Genomic DNA, 22,077 nt, shown 5'->3' with positions numbered 1-22,077 from the left:
AGTATTTCTCCGTCTGAATATTCTCAAAACTGGCTCAGAAGTGTTTCTGAAAGTTGCCTTTCTCTGCCAGTGAAGAGAATGAACTGGCTTCATCTACAAAGGAATTAGTTAGCATTTCTTAACATCTTAATGTAGATGTGGCTTTATTTTCTTGATTTGTACAAGTGTTTTCTTAATTTTATTCCAAAGATATAGTCCTGAAATCAAGCTGACTTTGCAGTAATAAATCATTCTTTTTAAGATCTGTATTAAGTGCCACCCTCCAAAAGGCTACATCATTAAAAACTGAGGACACTCAGTAACATGTTAATCTCTTTGCTGTGGAATTTAATTACAGAATATCCATCTTACATATTGCCTCAAGGTGATTAGAGCCTGAATTTCCAGTCCTTTTGCAAGCTTGGCCTCAGTATTATATCAAGCACACAGCTCCAGATTTCCCTAAAATTTCAAAAATGGAAATAATAAGAGGGTTATTGCAAAAGGGATTTTATTGAATCAAAACCTCAACATGAAATATGTTGACTGGCAATAAACTGGAGAAGGCAAGATGCCATAAACTGAAAACCTCCATTATTGATTATAAAAATTATTATTTTTTTTTTTGGTCCTCTAAATGCTGTCTGATGACCATATACAGTAAGTTCCTTTCATACAAACAAGGTCCATCCTAAGAGTGTTTTGTAAGTCCAACAAAGTTACCCTAGGTACGCAACTAACACAATTGACTACACTGTACCAGCTACATCACTGCTATTTTATGCTTGCTTCTGGACATCCTGGGCTTGAAATAAAGATGCTGTACTGCTCTACTTGCACACAGCATGATCACTTGTAGAGGATGCACACATGTGACGATGTACGCCAGACATGTGAACTAACTTATTGATTGGACATGTGAACACACATTCTGATCTCTGAAAGTTTGCAACTTGAAGGTTTATATTTAGGGGACTCACTGTATAGAGATGTATAAATATAAGCATGAGCATAATGACTCATCAAAGGAACTGGATGCTGAGTAAAGTGTGCATACACTATAAAATACAACTCGAAGCATAAGTTTGATGTATTTATAACCAAGGCAGCCATGCTAAATGCTCATTACATGTTTACCTAACAATACTTTGTGGTCTTCTTAGAATTTGAGACCTCTTGGGATAATTAGCATGACCCTGTCTCTTTCAAAAGAAGCCTGGACTGATACTTCTCAGGGCAGGCCTTTCAGCTAGAAGCAGTTAGGAGCATTCATCATCTTTCTAGTCATTTCTTTTAAAAATAACTAATATGGATCAAAATATGTAAAGGTACTATTATAGACTTGAGTTGTGAAGATTTGGGGATAAAAGAGCATCTTGGTTTCTGATCCTCTTTTTTTTCTTCCTGGTATGTAATTTTATTTATTCTTACGACAACACAACTTCATTCTTCAGATTAAGCAGCAGAGGATAAGGGGATTTCCAATATATGTCTTTGTTAAGCCAGCTAACAAATGCCAAAGCTTGTTTGTATCTTTCTTTAAGATTTCATGTAAGCGATATCATAGGATATTTCTCTTTCATCTATTTGACTATGCATAGCATCTCTTCCTTGACTCTTGTCTGCAACCCCAGTCATTTAAGCCTGAAGAGGAGAAAGAAGGCAGCAGTGGCAGCAGGAAAAGAGGCTGTTATCCTCTGCCTTTCTCAGTGTGGGAGCGTTTATACATCTCCTGGGGTCTTTACCCAGCACTAGCTGTCCTACTATAGGAATGCAGAGGGTCCTTGAGAGCTCTGAGGATTGAAGGGCTGTGAGTGCAGTTCTCATGAGCTGTGGATTGCACATCACAGTGTAAGCCTGCAGCACATTCACCAGGTGTTGGACCTTAATTTGAAAAAATAGCACTGAAACCTGTACAGTGCCACATGTAGAATGGATGACAAATGTGGGTTTGATACGTGAAGCAGGGCACCCAGGGCACTCTGGGACAGCCTGGAGGGATGGGGTGGGGAGGAGGTGGGGGGCGGTGATTCAGGATGGGGGGCACATATTTACTTACGGCTGATTCATGTTGATATATGGCAAAAACCATCACAAGATTGTAATTATCCTCCAATTTAAATAAATAAATAATTAATTTAAAAAAACAACTTAAAAAACATATCCATAAATCAACACATTGTCTGAATTGTTGATTTTCAAAAACCCCTTTTCTGCCAATTACTTTTAAGAGGCATAGGCACTAAGGAGAAGCAAGTTTATCCCCCATAAAAATGATGACTTCTGAAGAACAACACTGGCCTCTGCTTCACTGTGAATTCATCACAGTGGCCTTGTTAATCCGAAGTGTCAGCAGTGTTGGGATCCACAAACCGTCAAAAGGTGGCTTCATCAGAGTGCTTCCCTTAGCTTTATTGACCACCCATTTCTGAATCAAGTCATGCAGTTGATGTCAGGGCACCTGCTTTTGACCTCCTGTGTATGCAGCCAGGGTTTGTGACCCAGAGAGTGGGAAACCTTTTGAAATAATTGGAATAAAGATATTTTATGAGAAGTGGAGGAGAGGAGTAGTTTGGGTAATTCATATGCACTTGAAAACTGGTTTTGCACCTTGTATTCTCACATCTTCATCACTAAAGATCTTGGACACCATTGAAGTTAATAGAATGGACTCAGAATCAAAAACCAAAACCTCAAGGACTTCCCTGGTGGTCTGGTGGTTAAGACTCAGCATTACCAATGCAGGGACCATGGGTTCAGTCCCTGGTTGGGGAACTAAGGTCCCATATGCTGTATGGCATGGCCTAAAAATAAATGAAAACAAAAGAACAACAAAATGTCATGAAAAAAAAAATTAAAGGAGGCAGAAAATGCAGTAGATACTTGCATGTGTGTGTGCTAAGTCACTTCAGTTGTGTCCAACTCTGTGACCCTATGCTCATCTGTCCATCAGATTCTCCAGACAAGAATACTGGAGTGGGTTGCCATGCTCTCCTCTAGGGGATCTTCCCAACCCAAGGATCAGATCGAACGCAAGTCTCTTTTATCTCCTGCATTGGCAAGCGGGTTCTTTACCACTAGCACCACATGGGAAGCCCAAGTAGATAATTAAATAAACATTAAAAACAATGAAAACCAAATGAAGAAATGGTTCAAAAGATAGATGTCATGTTGGTCTTCCCTTCCCCCTAGATCGCCTTTCCAGATTCTGACCCCCACCCCCCTCCCCGCCACCGCCGCAGCCATAACTCTGCAACCAGATGGAGCTTGGCAAGCTGTGATGCAGAAGGTCAGCTCAGTGGTAAAACAATCACTGCCCCAACACAGCCGCCGAATCCATCGGACACTACTTGAATTTAATCAAGTCCCTTCAGGCTCAATTTCCATCTAGAAACTTGGTGTTTTGTATGCCTTCTTCTTTGTAGTGATGGATTTTGCCCAACTTTATATCATGTTTTGATATTACCTGAATGCTCATGATTTTTTCCTCCTTTAATTTCAAGGTCTAATTCATCCAGTGTAGGGCCCTCTTACCATCTCTAGTTTCCCCATCTCATTTTTACTGACAACTCGCTTTATAGCATTCAGTTTTATATCTTCATTGGAACTAGGAAATGAATTTAATCTCACACTTTCCAAAAATCTATTGCAGTCACGGAGATCAGGGCCAAAGTGGTTGGGGTTTTGTGTGCCTGAGAGTAGCCAGAATTATTCTTTGACCGCTAATGACTCCTGCAGATCAAGGAGCCTGTGTCCAGTCTTTGAATTTTCCCAGAAAAGTTCCCAGCCTGCCTGTCAGGGATAATCAGGGATGTCTCCTAATGCCTGTTACACAGTCTGTCCAGGGCACTTGAATTCCTGCAGCTATTCCAGTGGCAGAGAGAAATCAGCAAAAAAAAAAAAAAAAAAAAAACTGCCAAAGCACAGCAGAATGTGGGTTGCAGCCTCTTAAAACCAGATCATTTTGTTGCTTTTTATTAGATTGAACGGAGTTGTAGTTCTGTTGTGTCCTTTGTTCGAGATGGTTAAAGAACCACAGGATACCAGTGAGTCAAGTATAGATTTCAGAGAAGAGGATCTGGGAGATTGTCTGCTCTGACTCCTCATTTTAGAAATAGGCCATAAAAAGCCAAGGCAGTGAGTTAGGAGTAGAGCTGGAGCCAGAAGTGCAGGTGAATCAGCTCCACTAAGTATGGGAACATTTATAAAATAAAAAAAAAAAAAAAAAGGAAAGGGAAAGAAAGAAATCATTTAAATAAAGTAGTGTTATTTTGGTTAAACCATCAGCAGTGTTGTTTTAGAGATCCGAAAGAACTAGTATTCATTTAAAAGCCAATGGGAGGGACGTCCTTGATGATCCAGTGGTTGAGATTCTGTGTTTCCACTGCAGGGAGCATGGGTTCCGTCCCTGGTCGTGGAACTAAGATACTGCATGCCTTGTGACGGGGAAAAAATAAATAAATTTTGAAAAAAAAGCCACTGTGACTAAAGAGGTGACACATGAGAGAGATCTTTGTGCTGATATCATAGTTCTGTGTTTTGGTTGTAGTGATGTGTGACAAAATCGCACAGGACTATAGGCACACATTGTACTGATGTCTGTTTCCTAGTTTTTATATTGTATTATCATTGGATAAGATGTAACCATTCCATTGGGTAAAACTGAAAGGTATACAGGACCTCTTCACTACTTTTGCAACTTCCTGTGAATCTATAATTATTTCAAAATAAAAAAATCTCAAAGCAAATCCAAATTTTATTGTAGTTTAGTAAAGTCTAGGCATATGATCTGAAGGGGTGAGAAAATTAGTAACATACCTTTAAGTAATAACTACATCATGAAAAAATATAGAGAGAAGTAAATATAGAGAGAAGTTTTCTTCTTGCCTTTATGACTTCAAAGAGTTGAGTAGACCTTACTGGAGCTAGCAATCTTGTTTGCTCCTTTTTATAGACAGCTAAAAAGATCCCCTGGAGGAGGGCATGGCAACCAACTTCAGTATTCTTGCCTGGAGAATCCCATGGACAGAGGAGCCTGGTGGACTACAGTCCATAGAGCTGCACAGAGTCAGACACTACTAAAGCAACTTAGCATGCACACACAAAAAGCTTCTATATTTATTTCACCAATTTGAATCAGTGTTTGTAAACCAAGTGGATATACTGATGTTGTGTTGATATCAGATGCAATTACATGTACTAAAATTAAAATATCTTTTGAAATGAAATGCTTTTAAGATACTTTCATTAAAACTTTATTTTTAAATTTTAGTTATTGAATCAAAAACACTTCAAGGAAGCAAAGGAGAGCACAGCTTTAACAGCCCTGGAGTTTTTGTTGTAGAAAACACAACAGTGGAATTTCAGAAGGGCTCAGAGAGGCAAACCTTTAAGATTCCAGGACCTCTGATGGCTGATTTCATCTTCAAGGTAGGACGAGTCTCTTCATAAAATGTCATGCATCAGGGGCCCAGCATATCTTGAATTTGAAAAAGAACAAGTTTGTTTGGTTGGCAACGAGGGCATGTGTCATTAATATTTTCACCTTGACAGTCAGTTCTTAAAAATCATTCAACTCTCTCAAGGTTCTGTTCCTCAACCCTAATAGTTAAGAAACAAACTTCATTTTTATAGGGAATGATTGTTCTGAATTTGTAGTCTCTGGTTGCTGTGTTCAGTTTAAAACCTCTCGATGGAGTTCAGTGAGAATGGTCCGTGGTTAAATGCTCCATGTCTTAAACCATGACTCTTCTGTTGCTCTCCTTGCAAAGCAGAGCAGAGAAGACAGAGGCCCCTCCCTTACCTTCCTTTCCTGTTTCCTCAGTAATGTCTCATCATGAGCACTTGTCTGGACTCCTGTCACGAGGTCCCCTCACAAGAACTCTTCTTTCCTGTGACCAGGGCTCTGTGTCCCCTCTCTCGGGTAAATCGGGGGCATCTTCTTTCACTCAGAGGACGTGAAATGCAGTGGCCAATGTATTTCCAAGGTGACACAATCTGAAATTCTTCTGATACAACCAAAAATACCTAAGACATGCAGAAAGGGGTGTTTCAGTGGATGGTTTTGTCCTATCTATCCCTTTAGGGAAACTCATTCAAAATGGAAAGGGAAGAAAGACAAGAGCTCCAATTGCCAGGAATATATTTATCTGTGAGAAGACCCAGTGCCTTCTAAAGAACTGTTCTATGTTAAATTGTCAAAGTTTCATCAAAGCATTGGTTGTACCAGCAGAGAAAAATGTTTGGAGTTGGAGTAGAGTTGCAAACTGCTGTCCTGTTTGCAAAGTCAGCCTCCAGTGTGACCAGCCAAGTGTCAGTCTGGGTGGATTTGTTGTTTTGAAACTTTGGGTTTTAAATTGTCAACCTTTAAAAAAAATCAAGAGATTTTAACATTATAATACCAGTGTTCTTTTTTTCCCTGCTTTACTTTAAAAATGGGAAGGTCTGACCACCAGCTTGCGTTCCACCGTGGTGATAATTGGCTGCAGCTGGGTAACAGCTGCCTTCTCCTCAGGGCACACGTCCTCACTTGCCATGGTCCACACTGGGCCCTTGTGTGATCCTGACGTTGAAGGTATAGACATATAATAGACGTTTAAGTTGCCACTCCTGGACATCACTTGCCATTTCTAGACATTGAAGTGACTTTTGTGTCAGACCCTTGAAGCGTCAACCCAACGTCGTTCCTTGACAGCAGCATTGGGAAAGTCTTCTGGGGAAGCCCTAACTGTCATCTCTCTTTCCTTCTATTCTCTCTCACCCATTGTTGTTCATAAATTCTGGACTTGGGTTGCTTCTCTTAAGGTTTTCCCATTAGATGCTAAAGTAGTAAAACCCACACACACAAACACAAACATACCCTCTTAAAAAATTCTCTTTTCATTCCTACTCAGAAGATCTATATTCCTCTAAAGTCAATTTAGAGACCTCTGACCAAGTAGGAAACATTAGTACAGTGATGGGATGAGAAAAATAGCCACAAAGGTTAAAATTTTACAGTACTGTTTGGTGAAGGTATTAACATGGAAAATGTGTTGTTTATTGACCTCATGCATAAACACACATACACACCTAAACTATTTACTTTGAGTGTGTCTGTATACACACACATGTACATATATGAAAATGTGTATGTCTGTGTGTATATACATTTTTTTAAGATTTGAGAGGATATATTCCAAACTGAAAACACTGAGGAAATAGTGGCTATTTTAGAGGGTATCAGTGTTTGGGGGAGTGATTTTAGTTTTACTTATAATATTCTAAAATTTAATACTTAGAAATACAGTCATATGTTATATGTGTAGTTAAAATTGGGCTTCCCCTGGTCGCCTAAGTGTTTAAAAAAAAAAAAAATCCACCTGCCAATGCAGGAGACATGGGTTCGATCCCTGGGTTGGGAAGATCTCCTGGAGAAGGAAATGGCAACCCTTTCCAGTATTCTTGCCTGGGAAATCCCATGGACAGAGGGGCCTGGAGAGCATGGGATCACAAAAATGTCAGACACAACTTAGCAATGGAAAAACAACACTCAAAAATTACTTTACACCTTTATGTCCAAATTATGTATTCACCTCTTAATAGAATGCATTTTAGCAGCATGTTGCCACTGTTTGAACTTGTACTCAGTCTTCTATTTTCCTGTCTCTTGAGTTCTAGTTTTCTCAGATTTAATAAACAATTCTGGGTTTTAACTTCAATTTCTGGAAAGCTTTTGATCTCTCTTGACTACAGAGGTTTTTTTAAAAATATATATTATTCATCAAAGAGGGTGTTACACACAACTGTCTGACTCATGCATAAATAAAGCCTCACTTCCATGCCAAAACCATTTTCTTTCATGAATGTGGTATACTTAGTGGGACAGAATTTGGCAAATCAGAGATGCTGTGATGAAGCAAGAATAATTCTGATGGTTTTCCCTGACTTACAAGGTTGTCCAAATTCTGTGGGTTTCTAGGAAATATCCTTTTCCATGGGTTACTTTTTTTTTTTTTGGTCAGAGCACTGTAGTACTACCCAGCCTGTGTTGTTACTAAGATTGGGAACTCTGTTTCCATTCATCTCTCCTTGGCCTATGAGGCAATCAAGTAATGGCTCTCCTTTGAGTTGGAGGTTAAGAATGTGTGTGAGGTCCCTGATGATGATCAACCTTGTATTTCATTGTGTCTCTTTCCATTCCAATCAACTAAGAACAACAGCTGATCTTTAAAAAAAATAGGAAGAACTGGCTTCAACTGAGAGAATGTGAAAACCAGCCTACCCCACAGTTCAGTTCAGTTCACATCAGTTGCTCGATCACGTCTGAATCTTTGCGACCACATGGACTGCCGCACACCAGGCTTCCCTGTCCCTCACCAACTCCCCAGAGTCTGCTCAAACTCATGTCCATCGAGTCGATGATGCCATCCAACCACCTCAGCTTCTGTCATCCGGTTCTCCTCCTGCCTTCAGTCTTTCCCAGCATCAGGATCTTTTCCAATGAGTCCATTCTTTGCATCAGTGGCCAACGTATTGGAGTTTCAGCTTCAGCATCAAGTCCTTCCAGTGAATATTCAGGACTGATTTCCTTTAGGATTGACTGGTTTGATCTTGCAGTCCAAGGGGCTCTCAAGAGTCTTCTCCAACACCACAGTTCAAAAGCATCAATTCTTCAGCACTCAGCTTTCTTCATGGTCCAGCTCTCACATCCATACATGCATAATGGATAAATCATGGATGCATGGACCTTTCTTGGCAAAGTAATGTCTCTGCTTTTTATATGCTGTCTAGGTTGGTCATAGCTTTTCTTCCAAGGAGCAATCATCTTTTAATTTCATGGCTGCAGTTACCATCTGCAGTGATTTTAGAGCTGAAGGAAAAGTTTGTCACTGTTTCCACTGTTTCTCCATCTATTTGCCATGAAGTGAAGGGACTAGATGCCATGATCTTAGTTTTTTGAATGTTGAGTTTTAAGCCAACTTTTTCACTCTCCTCTTTCACTTTCATCAAGAAACTCTTCAGTTCCTCTTCACTTTCTGCCATAAAGGTGATGTCATCTTCATATCTGAGGTTATTGATATTTCTCCTGGCAATCTTGATTCCAGCTTGTGCTTCATCCAGCCCAGCATTTCGCATGATGTACTTTGCATGTAAGTTGAATAAACAGGGTGACAATATACAGCCTTGATGTACCCCTTTCCCAATTGGGAACCAGTCTGTTGTTCCATGTCTGGTTCTAACTGTTGCTTCTTGACCTGCATGCAGATTTCTCAGGAGGCAGGTAAGGTGGTCTGGTAGTCCCATCTCTTTCAGAATTTTCCACAGTTTGTTGTGATCCACACAGTCAAAGACTTTGGTGTAGTCAATAAAGCAGATGTTTTCTGGAACTCTGTTGCTTTTTTCCTATGATCCAACGGATGTTGGCAATTTGATCTCTGATTCTTCTGCCTTTTCTAATCCAGCTTGAACATCTGGAAGTTCTTGGTCCACATACTGGTTCTCCAAGCCTGGCTTGGAGAATTTTGAGTATTACTTTGCTAGCATGTGAAATGAGTGCAATTGTGTGGTAGTTTGAACATTCTTTGGCATTGCCTTTCTTTGGGATTAGAATGAAAACTGACCTTTTCCAGTCCTGTGGCCACTGCTGAGTTTTCCAAATTTGCTGGCATATTGAGTGTAGCACTTTCACTGCATCATCTTTTTGGATTTGAAAGAGCTTAGCTAGAATTCCATCACCTCCATCACCTCTACCCTACAGAGTGCTGTTAATAATTTTGCTCAGTCCTGGGTGCACTGAAATACAAAGGCACACTTTGCATACAGTTCCTAGATTAGGCCTCATTTCATGGACGTCTCCGCTATCTCCAGGAGATAGTGAAGGACAGGGAAGCCTGTTGCACTGCTTCCATGGGGTCGCAAAGTGTCGGACTCACTTTAGCAACTGAACAACAGCAACAACAACATGGACTTTTAATAAATGGAAGGTTGAAGACAACTATATTCTGATGTGATGAGTAAAATATGAAGGCATCCATGGCCTGCTGGATTCTTTTGTGGCTATTGTGCCGATTCTGAAATCTGGCAACTCACTGCACCAATTAGATGGAATTTCTTTTTTACTACTTTTTCAGAAGCTGTATTTTCTTGATTGGACCTTTCTTGAAAAAGTGCACTTTTTCTTCTTCCCAGTGGATTTCTCACTAAGCAACCTTATTTTCCTGAATGATCTATCTCTAGTGGATGACTCTTGTCACTCTGTTACTGAGTCACAGTATTTTGCATGTGAGCCCCTGAGATATTCTTATTTTGCTTCTGCAATATGTGTATGTGGCCACCATGTAGCAGTAGAGAGTCTCAAGCCTGTAGTTGATGCTGTGTGCTTTATTGGTTGGACCCTGAGGCGCTATCCTTTCAGTAAGAATTTACTGAGTATCTGTAAGGAGATGTTTGTGAATATCTGCTTTCAGTATATGTGTATGAGAATAATCTAGTTTCCATGGTTAACTATTTTAATAAAGATTGCTGGTGGCTTTTCCCCTCTTTAAAAAGTATGTGCCTCTTCAAGGAAAAAAAAAGTTTTCCTCATAGTCTGAAATCTTCCTTTTTATGTTAGTTGTCTATCTTTTTTTTTCTATTTGGATATTTTGTATTTCTGTAGAAAAATATTTTCTCATTTCTTTTTTTTAGTGTTTTTTATTGTGGTAAAATGAAAAATGTTTTTATTTCACCATATTTCACTGTACAGCTCAGTGGCACTAAGTACATTCGTGTTGGTTTTCAGCTGGGCAAGCCTTTGGCTCTGGTTTCCTCCAACCACAGCTCTGGATACTGTGTATGTTTTCTACTTACAAGGTCTGTCTTTTCTTTCTGGGGAGCTATGGCAGCTCATCTAACTTACCCAAGGATGAGAGGGTTTGATGTTTTCCTCTCTCTCAAAGAGAAGATTTTAGCCTTGCAGTGTGGTGCAGATGGTGGCTAAATCCCCATGTCCACATGTATTTCAAAACACAGCAGAACAGTTTTCAGAGTCAGTGCATGCATTCACTTCCTGAACCTAAAGTAACAAAGCACAGTAAACTGGGTGGCTTAAACAATAGCTGTTTATTGATCTCACAGTTTTGGAGGCTAGAAGTCCAAAATCAAGACGTGGGCAGGACTGGTTCCTTGAAAGGGATATGAAAGAGAATATGTTTATGCCTCTCTCCTCACTTCTTGAATCCTCAGCTTTTCTACCTTTTCTTTACATCACTTTGCTTCTGTGCATGTCCACATCTGTGCCCAAATGTCTCACTTTATATAATGTGAGACAGGCTGGGACCTGGAACCTTTCAGTGCAATGATTGCACGCCTCTCATGTGACAAAATACAAATAAATTATATGGGGCTAAAAATAACTGTGCATGCACAGTTGGGGCAGATTCTGGACAAAAGATCCAAAGAGACCGAAAAGCCCAACTGCCGCTTTTGAAGAGCCTGGAGCAAAACTGGGTGTCAGGAGCAAAACTGGGTGTCAGGAACAAAGGCAGAGTACTGAGCATGCCCCCTGCACACATCACTACCTAAGGGGTGGGCAAACCACCTAAGTCACCCCTCCAGTCTGACCCCCTGGACACACCCCTACCCTCACCCCATTTAAAGGATTGCGTCTTGCCCCCTCAGGGAGCTGGGGAATCTGTTGTTTGTTCTCTCTCCCACTGCTGCAGAAGGAGCTGCAATAAAGTCTTGCCTAAATTTTTTATATTGCCTCTGATCAATTTCTATTGATCAAGGAGGCCAAGAACCCTGGTCGGTAACATAAGGACACCAGTCACACTGGGTTGGGCCCATCCTAATGACCTCATCTTGGCTTTACTAGACCTGCAAAAACCCTATTTCCAAATAAGATCATTTCTGAGGTTCTGTGAGTTTGAACTTCAACGTAACTTTTTGTGGGGGATACAGTTCAGTGTCTAACAGAAAATAAAAGTTACCTATCTCATCACTCCTCTCGGTCAGAATTCCATCTCATTTTAAGTGTGTGCCGTGAATCACAGAGGTAGAAACGTTTGCAATTTATTATTTTCTTGAAAAGTGTCCAGTTCATCTAATTTTTCTAATTTAACTTTTGAAATGTAATCATAGCCTTCCTTTATCACTAAACAAAACAGCAACAAAAAACAAACTCACCTGTACCTATGTCTTTTTCATTCCTAAACATGTTCTCTGGTTCCTTGTCTAATTTTTGTTTTTTCAAACCATTCAAAGGCTTGTCTCTGAGGTATCTAAGAACTAGATTTTAGTCTTATTAACTCTCAGAGTTTATAAAGAATTCTATTCATGTAAATTTTAGTTTTTGTTTCTTTTCTCTTTACATGGGTTTTATCTTGGTATTATATGTTTAATTTCTAGAGTTAAATTCTTAATTCATTTTCAACTTTTGTTCTCCATTAAATGTATTTATGGCTACCAGTCCCCATACAGAAGTTCTTAATTTTGTTGTGCTATAGGTTGTTAATTTTAAACTTTATGTGTAAGCTATTTGTATCCTGGCTAGAAAATCTTTGCTTTATTCTGGATCATAAAAATATTATTGTATATTTTTGTCTAGAAACATTACTATTTTACCTTTCACACTGAGAGCTATATACTAGAATTGATACTTGTATATGAAGTAGAATCAGTATCTTTTTCCCCATGACTATCCAGTTGAGCCAAAACCATTAGGTGGAAAAGACAATCCTTTCCCCATCTATCTTAAATTCCAAACTATATATGTGTGGCCCTATTTTTACACTCTCTTCTGAACTATTCATCTATATGCAGCAATACCATTGTGATTTAATTACTGTAACATTAGAACAAGTCAATATCTGGCAGTGTAATTTCTTCAGCTTTGTTCTTGAAGACTATCTTTGATATTCTTGCCTTCTTCCCTTTCCATGTCAACTTTGAAATATGCTTCTAAACTTTTATTCTGCTGATTTTGATTTGAATTGCTTTGAAATCTGTAGGTCAATTTGGAGAAAATTCACCTTCCAATATTGTCTTCCAGTCCATAAATATGGTATATTCATCCGTTTATTTAGTTCTTTTGAAATTCTTCTCAATAATGGTTATAGTTTTCAGTGTGTGTGTTTTGCATATCTTTTATTAATTTCCAAATATTTGATTATTATTTTGATGCTATTGTAAATGTTTTAAATTTTTTTCTATTTGTTTTCTGCTGGAGAATGAAAATCTAATTGGTTTTTATATACTGACATTATATTCTCACTGCATTCACATGTTAATACTAATAGTTTGTGAATTCTTTTGGATTATGTACATACACAATTATGACACCCACAAATAATGAGTTTGGTTTCTTCTTTTCCAATTGTTGTATACTTTAAAGAAATTTTCTTGGATTGTTGTTATTGTTCACTCACTAAGTCATGTCCTAGTCTTTGAGACCCCATGACTGCATGCAGCATGCCAGGCTTCCCTGTCCTTCCCTATTTCCTGGAGTTTGCTGAGATTCATGTTCACTGAGTCAGTGATGCTATCTAACCATCTTATCCTCTGCCAACCTCTTTTCCTCTTGCCCTCAGTTTTTCCCAGCATCAGGTTCTTTTCCAAAGATTTGGCTCTTTGCATCAGGTGGCAAGTATTGGAGCTTTCTTGCATTACTTAGGACATTTGTACAATGTGCAATAGAAGTAGTGATTATGTTTTTTTCTTTCTTTCCTTTTAATATAGTGAACTACATTGATTTGGGGATGTTAAACTGATCTTACCTTCCTGTAATAAACTATAAAATACATTGAGAAATACTTCCTCTGTTCTGTAACAGTTTGTGCAAGTTTGCTGTTATCTAATTAGTCAGATGTTTGATTTCCTTATGTGTCAGTTTTGTTTCAAGGAACCTGTCTATTTCAACTAGCTTTTTGAAAGTTATTGACATAGTTTTTTTTTTTTTTTATAGTATTGTCTTATTTCTTCCATTATGTAGAGAATCTGTGGTGAGTCTCATTCCTAACATTGATTATTTGTCCCTACTCTTTTTTTTTAATCATTCATGTTGGAGGGCTTTCAATTTTATTAAACTTTTCAGAGAAACACTGTTCGGGTTTATAAGCCACTAATATGCAATTTAATCCTCATATCATTAATGTCTGCTTTTGTCTTTATTATTACCATCTCTGTACTTTATCTGGATCCAATATGCTTTTCTTTTTCTAATTTTTTAAATGGATGGTTAGATCAGTGATTTTTCATCCAATTTTTCCATAACATACAATTTTAACTCTATAAATTTCCCTCAAAGCATGCCTTAAAGTTCATTCCACAAAGCTTAATATGAAATCTTTCCCTTCATCATTCAGTTAAATTGTATTATAATTTTCATAGTGATATATTATTTGACTTATAGTATATTTACAAGTGTAGTGTCCAAATATGTCAGAATTTTCAAGAAATCACATCATTTTATACCTTAATTCTACTGTAGTCAGAGAACATTATATCATTTCAATGTTTCGAAATTTGTGAAAACAATTTGTGGCAAATTTTGGAAGAGTATGCTATGTAGTCTTCTGTTGTTGGGCACAGTGTTCTACATATACCAATTAGGTCATGTTTATTAATGGTTTTATTCAAAAGTATAGCCTTACTGAATTTTATCTCCGTATTCTGTTGCCACAAGAGACCTGATAAAACTACCACTGTGACTGTGGAGGTGTCTGTATTGTTTCTATTCTTGTCAACTTGTGAATTACATATTTTGAAGCTTGGTGGTTAGGTACGCTAACTTTTAGAATCATTAGCTCTTGTAGTGACTTGACCTCTTTGTCATTGTGAACCTCTTTCTTGAAGATACCTCTCCACTGTCTTCTGGCTTCCATTTATTCTGTTGAGACATCAGCTGTCAGACTTATTTTTGTCCCTTAGAAGGTAATGTATCTTATTTGTCTGTTTTCAACCATTTTCTCTTGGTTTTTCATCAATTTGACTATGATGTAATTAGTAACTTTCTTCTGCTTGAGCTTCATGGTGCTTCGTGAATCTAAAAGACTCTTAACTTCTTAGACTCCTTAGAAGTCTTTTCTGACTCTGTAACCTCATCCCATCCCTGTAACTCTCCCTTCTTCCACACACATCTCCTGTCCGGAATTTTTCATTTGATAATTTTACAACTTCTTTACTGTTTTATAAGTAAGTACATCAAACTTTTCTTTTTCAGTCCGTTCTTATTTATATTTACTAATAAGCTTTACTGATCATTTCATCATTACTGCTTCCTGCATCTCATTACTTTCTTATGCATTTATATTAGTTCTTTTTCAGTATACCCTTAAGTAGTTTCTTTTTCTAGTCTTTGAGTGGTCAAGTTTCTGTCATTTTGTCTCTGAGTAAAACTTTAGTTCACCGATTACTGATTGTTAATTTGATCTTAGATTGTTCATAAGTTGACAACTGATCATTGATTGGTAGTGAATAATTTGGTTGTAGAATTCTAGATTAAAAACTATTGTCCCTCATCGTCTTAAAGGTGTTCGTTTTCTTGTATCCATTATTGCCTATGAGAAATCTGATGCCATTCTGATTCTCACTCCTTTGTAGGGAATCGTCTTTTTTCTGATGACTTTTAGAATTTCTCTTTGTCTTTGTTGTTGCATTTTTTTATGATGTCTGCTCAGAACTTTATGAATATTTTAGACTGAGTACGTCTGTCTTTCCCACATTGCACAGCTCATGGGCTCTTAGTTCCCGGACCTGGGATCAAACCTGCACCCCTCACAGTGGAAGCACAGAGTCTTAACCACTAGACTACCAGGGAAGTCCCTCTGTTCTTTCTCTTTAACTCCATGTAATACTGGCATTTCTGGTTCTGTTCCCCATAAGCTTAATCTTTGTTTTCCCTCTATTTTTCTCTTTGTATTGCATTCCAGGACTTTTCCTCAATTCACTCATTTGTTCAATCAGTAGAGAAGAAAAGAAAGAAGAAGGGAGAGGACTTGCTGAAATAAAATAATCTGAGAGTAAACTTATCTTTGTAACTGCCTTCTTATGCTCAGCGATGCACCTTCTCTCTGTTAACTAGACGCAGCAAGGCTCATATGCAAACACTGTGGATTTGTGTACATTTTGAGTTTCTGTAATTGTGCTTTCAGAAGGCTCTGCTAAAAGATGCTTAGGGATGTTGTTATTAAAAATGTAAGATTCCTAAAATGTTCCATGTTGTAAGCAAACCCAGATTACATCTCAGTTCCTGTTCTCATAGAAATTAAAATCATATGTATCAGGAAGAAAAAATGTTAAACTAAAAACTCTGAAAAAAAATTGGTACAGATGAACTTATTTGCGAAGAAGGAATACATGAACGTAGAGAACAAACTTATAGATACCAAGCAGGGAAGAGGAGGTGGAATGAATTGGAAGACTGGGATTGACATATATACACTGCTAAGTCACTTCAGTCGTGTCCAACTCTGTGTGACCCCATAGACGGCAGCCCACGAGGCTCCTGGAGTGGGTTGCCATTTCCTTCTCCAACATATATACACTACTATGTATAAAATAGATAACAAATAGGAACTTACTATATATAGCACAGGGAAAATGCTCTGTGATGACCTAAATGGGAAAGAAATCCAAAACAGGGGGTGTAAGTATACAAATGGCTGATTCACTTTGCTGTACAGTAGAAACTAATGGCATTATAAAGCAACTATATGCCAATAAATTTTAAGTCTGCCTACATTTTTGTGAACTCATTCACAAGCATGGAATTACCTGGGAAAATGACTCCAGGGAGAATGGTTGAAGATCTTCTGAAATTCCGTTTATGACAAATTTAATTGACATGCTATCACATCTTAACATTCTGGGAATCTTCGTGTACGAGAGTGTGTTGTGATAGACACGTTTATCTACCTAGGTGAATTGTATTCACCTCATGTTGAAAGATGTGGAAGGAGCTGTTTCGTTGCATGCAGATATGTTATCACAGTTCTCTCTGTCCAGACCAGGTACACTGTGGCTAAGGACAGTGTGGTCCAGTTCTTCTTCTACCAGCCGATCAGCCATCAGTGGAGACAAACTGACTTCTTTCCCTGCACTGTGACATGTGGAGGAGGTGAGGCACAGGCTTTGTTCCTAAATATTTAGAGCTCAGAGTTAAAAATGACATGTTTGTGTTTTTGAAGCTGACTTTAAAGTTAGTGTGCTAATTAGAGATGTGTAATCATGCAGCATCTTACTCCACGGCCTGGGACCCAGTGGGGTTAATGAACATGCATCTGCCTTATTCTTGAAAACAGGTGAAAACTGGATTTAGAGAACACCCTTTCCTTTGAGCAAAGAACTGGAAACATGTTTGCATGTCTCTCATGGACCCCAAAATAAGAGCAAAGAGATAGGGAGGCTTTCAAATTCTATGTCTTTTAAAATTCTAATCCTAAAGAATTCTTTTTGATTCTAATTATCCAGGAGAAAAACAACAAATATCTCTTTAGTTTTAATTTATTTTCTAGCTTTCACACACAGTTAAATATGTGTTTTCATTTGGACACCAAAGTTAAAAGAGATGCTTTCCATTCTGGGAGGGACATGTACAGTGGGACTCAGCTTAGTTCAGTTGGCTCAGTTCTTGGGAGTAGAATGGGTTTTCTCGTATCTGGATGCCCAAGGAAAGCCACAATCAGCCCTGCTGGTCAGGATTCCAACCTTCATGGGAATCGCCTGGCTGTGAGTCCATCACCAAAGATGGCGTTGTCTGTGAGGACAGAAGGAACATGTTAGGCTCCTTTTGGAGTTTCCCCCAACATCCTGCCATTTTCTGTATACGGGCAGAATTTTAGTACATTTGTTCTTAATTTTTTTTTTAATTTAAATTTATTTATTTTAATTAGAGGCTAATTACTTTACAATATTGTATTGGTTTTGCCATACATCAACATGAATCCGCCATGGGTGTACTCGTGTTCCCAATCCTGAACCCCCCCAAAGCAGTCTGTCTTATTTCTTTCTCTTTTAGTTATCTGTGTACTGTGACAAAATTAAGGAGGAAAATTAATTGTCTCTCCCCCCAAATTATAAACACCTGTATGCTCTTTGTCTCCTTCTAGAAATATGTTTCCATTTAGAACAAAGAAATTTTTCTTCGACTCGAAGAGCTATAATTTCATTCTGTTATTATTTTGGGGAAAATACACATACATAAAACCCACAAGGAAAGCATTACCAAAATCTAATTATATTAGTAATTGAATCTACATGATTTATGTAAATGGCATTTCAGAGTTTGGGATAATGAGGAAGACTAGTATGCTGGTCTCCAAGTACTTGGGTGGACTTCCCTGGTCTTGCCTGCAGTCATCTGTGTGGGACACGTGAGGTTAGTTCAGGGAAAGTACCCGGACTGGCATTGCCATCTGATGTTGCAGACTTTCTGGCAGATATTGGCGCCCAAGTCATTTTTTATTGACGCCATTTGGATTTTCGTTCCTGTGGTTTTTGACCTTGCTTTTTATAATGCATACCAGTCTGTCCTTTTACACTCAGCTTACATTTAAGCCACAACTTGTAGGAAGCTGTCTAGTGTTTTATAAAATCAGATTGCTCTCAGCCATTGGGCCTTTAAATGTATTTTTGGAACTTTATACCAGTTGACTAAGGCTGAGAACTTACTTTTGGACTTTTTTTTTTCTTCTGAAGAGCTCATTCTGGTTTTGAAAAATTACCTTTTTAAAAAACTTAACATGACACTTACATAGTGACAGAAACCTTGGAATCAGATCTTTCAGGAAATAGAAACATCATTTTGTGAGTTGTTTTTTGAATTTACAGCTCTCATAGATATGGAATGTTCACTTTCCTCAGAGACTGTACAAACTGAATAGAATCAGGAATAAATCTTCATTCCTTCTTCTTTGAAGGCTTATGAGGCAGGGGGAGATGCAGATGGGAGGGTTTTGTTCCCCTGTATAGAAAATGCTATTTCCCCAGTTAGAAAGTTCGTTGTTGTCAGAGGTAACCTAGGTACCCCAGGGCAGGAAATGAGTAAAGTGTACTGCTGCTGCTGCTGCTACTGCTGCTAAGTCGCTTCAGTCATGTCCGACTCTGTGCGACCCCATAGACGGCGGCCCACCAGGCTCCCCCGTCCCTGGGATTCTCCAGGCAAGAACACTGGAGTGGGTTGTCATTTCCTTCTCCAATGGATGAAAGGGAAAAGTGAAAGTGAAGTCGCTCAGTCGTGTCCGACTCTTCTCGACCCCATGGTCTGCAGCCTACCAGGCTCCTCCGTCCATGGGATTTTCCAGGCAAGTGTACTAGCAATGGAATATTATACAGAAGAACGAAACAAAGCTCAGTACAAGGGTACTTCTCAGAAATGTAACGTTGAGTGGGAAAAGTAGAAAACAGAAGATGATTTAAGACTCAGTATCATTTAGTCAAAGCAGATACACATGAAACATTACAAAAGACAGATGTATATTTAACACATTAACAATAAATAGATGTCTCTGGGGGATTGTAATGGAAGGAGGGGAAATATAAGGAAACAAGAGCCTTGCACAATGCCATGACAACAGTAAAGAGATATGACACTGAATAACTAACCTTCTGTACATGAGCTCCAAAAATTTTCAAAGGAGTCTATTATAACTTTCTAATCATAAGTGCTAAAAACAGGGACTTCCCTGGTGGTCCAGTGGTCTTTGCCTTCCAATTCAGGAGTTGCAGGTTTGATCCCTGGTTGAGGAACTAAGATCCCACATGCCTTGTGGTGAAAAAGAAAACAAAAACATAAAACAGAAACACTACTATAGCAAATTCAATTAAGACTTTAAAAATAAAATGGCCCATATCAAAACAAAAATCTTAAAAAGTAAGTGCCAAGTATAACACAAATCAGTTATAATGCGAGTTATAATGCAAGTAGTCATTCTCAATCTTGGTCAAACATTTCAGTCATCTTAGAAGAACCCGAGAGTCTTTTTTAAAAAGTCTTTTTTTTGTTGTTGTTGTTGCTGCTCAGTTCAGTTCAGTTCAGTTCAATCGCTCAGTCATGTCTGACTCTTTTGTTTGCAACTCCATGGACTGCAGCACACCAGGCCTCCCTGTCCATCACCAACTCCCAGAGTTTACTCAGACTCAAGTCCATTGAGTCAATGATGCCATCCAAGCATCTCATCCTCTGTCGTCCCCTTCTCCTCCTGCCTTCAATCTTTCCCAGCATCAGGGTCTTTTCAAATGAGTCAGTTCTTTGCATCAGGTGGCCAAAACATTGGAGTTTTCAGCTTCAGCATCGGTCCTTCCAATGAGTATTCAGGACTTATTTCCTTTCGGATTGACTGGTTGGATATCCTTTCTGTCTCCTTTCTGACTCTCAAGGGTCTTCTCCAGCACCACAGTTCAAAAGTATCAATTCTTTGGTGCTCAGCTTGCTCTATAGTCCAACTCTCACATCCATACATGACTACTGGAAAAACGATAGCTTTGACTAGACAGACCTTTGTTGGCAAAGTAATGTCTTTGCTTTTTAATATGCTGCCTAGGTTGGTCATAACTTTTCTGCTGCTGCTGTACCATATCCCCCAGCCATTGTTTAAAGATTTACATTTTTAACAAAGCTTTGACACTCTTGCTCTTATTCGCTCCCCACAGTAACTGTAAACCTAAAGGAGCTTGGGAAACTGCAATCAGCGTTCAGTCCAATTGCTAGCTCTCCATAAGTGCTTTTCCTAAAGCACCTTACACCCTCTTCCAATTAAGCAGTGGGCATCTGCTGCTTCTACCTTCTAGGTAGCCTGGGAATAAAGGAACAGCCGTATTTCTTCAGTTACAATGTGACCATGGGAACAGATAGGACCCACTCCTCCCACTTTGACCTGTGGGAATGCTGATTTCTTGACTGTAATGCTTCTGATTTCATTGGACCAGGAGGGGACCTGGGTGCTGGTATGTGTTAAAGGCTCCCACATGGTTCTGTTTGTTATACAACCAGGGTTGAGAACCACTGAGTTGAGTTTCCTAAAGAAGAAAGAAAAAAATGTGTGGCAAGCAATCACATTGCCAAGGAAATCCCAAATGAATGCAATACTCAGACACTCCTGTTCTGCTGCTTTAGGGTATCAGCTCAATTCTGCTGAATGTGTGGATATCCGCTTGAAGAGGGTGGTTCCTGACCATTATTGCCATTACTATCCTGAAAATGTGAAACCAAAACCCAAACTGAAGGAATGCAGCATGGATCCTTGCCCATCAAGGTTTGTATCACTGCCCTTTGGTACATGTATACAATGGAATATTACTCTGCTAGGAAAAGTAATGCAGTTGAGTCTGTTCCAATGAGGTGTATGAACCTGGAGCCTGTTATACAGACTGAAGTAAGTCAGAAGAAAGACAGATATCATATATTAACACATATATATGAAATCTAGAAAGATGTACTGATGAACCTATTTGCGGGGCAACAATGGAGACACAGACATAGAGAACAGACTTGTAGATGCAATGAGGAAAGGAAAGGGTGGGATGAGTTGAGAGAGTGACATGAAAACATACATTACCATATGTAAAACAGACAGCTGGCGGGAATTTGCTGTATGACACAGGCTGATTCATGTTGATGGATGGCAGAAACCATCACAATTTTGTAAAGCAATTATTCTCCAATTAAAAATTAAAAAAAAGAAATCAACAGCAGCTGGGACTGATCCATCCTTATCAAGCAACACAGTTCCATTGCATGATCTTGAACGTACCCTGGTGGCAGGTACCTGCGAACCCATTTATAACCGTGGTCAGGAGGCATTAGGTTCATCTGCTCACTCATCTGGTTCGTGCTTGTGGGCTCTGTGTCCATGAGCTGTGACCTTTCACTTTTTGTCATGAATCTCTCTGAGCACGTCTTGTGTATACAACATGAAAAGTCTCTTCATTTAAGTACATCTAGTCCACCTACCAGCTGTGAATATCGATAATTCACCATTTTAGCTTTTTAAACTGAGTTACCGATGACCACATTTAGACTTTTGAAGTGTTCACCTTAAACTCAGTATAAATAATACATAGTGCAGGAAGTGCAGAGTTTGACTGCCAGAGTAGAAAAGCTGTGCATAAACCATCCTGCTGCATAATTTAGTACCTGGT

General features: G+C 38.8%; 1 protein-coding gene across 8 annotated transcripts in view; it reads left to right on the top strand.

The window, feature by feature from the left end:
• The window catches only part of ADAMTSL3 (ADAMTS like 3), a 410,509-nt gene that overhangs the window by 227,898 nt on the left and 160,534 nt on the right, over positions 1–22,077 (top strand). For all 8 annotated transcript variants that reach the window (XM_061394516.1, XM_061394517.1, XM_061394521.1 and 5 more), the window contains 3 exons: positions 5,252–5,409; positions 16,945–17,056; positions 21,053–21,191. In XM_061394516.1, coding sequence (XP_061250500.1) covers positions 5,252–5,409; positions 16,945–17,056; positions 21,053–21,191 — 409 coding nt within the window. The remainder of the gene's footprint in view (positions 1–5,251; positions 5,410–16,944; positions 17,057–21,052; positions 21,192–22,077) is intronic.

This window comes from Bos javanicus, chromosome 21 (assembly GCF_032452875.1).
Source record: "Bos javanicus breed banteng chromosome 21, ARS-OSU_banteng_1.0, whole genome shotgun sequence".
NCBI classification, from domain to species: domain Eukaryota; kingdom Metazoa; phylum Chordata; class Mammalia; order Artiodactyla; family Bovidae; genus Bos; species Bos javanicus.
The sequence above is the reverse complement of the archived record's forward strand: the minus strand, read 5'-3'. Positions and strand labels throughout refer to the sequence as shown.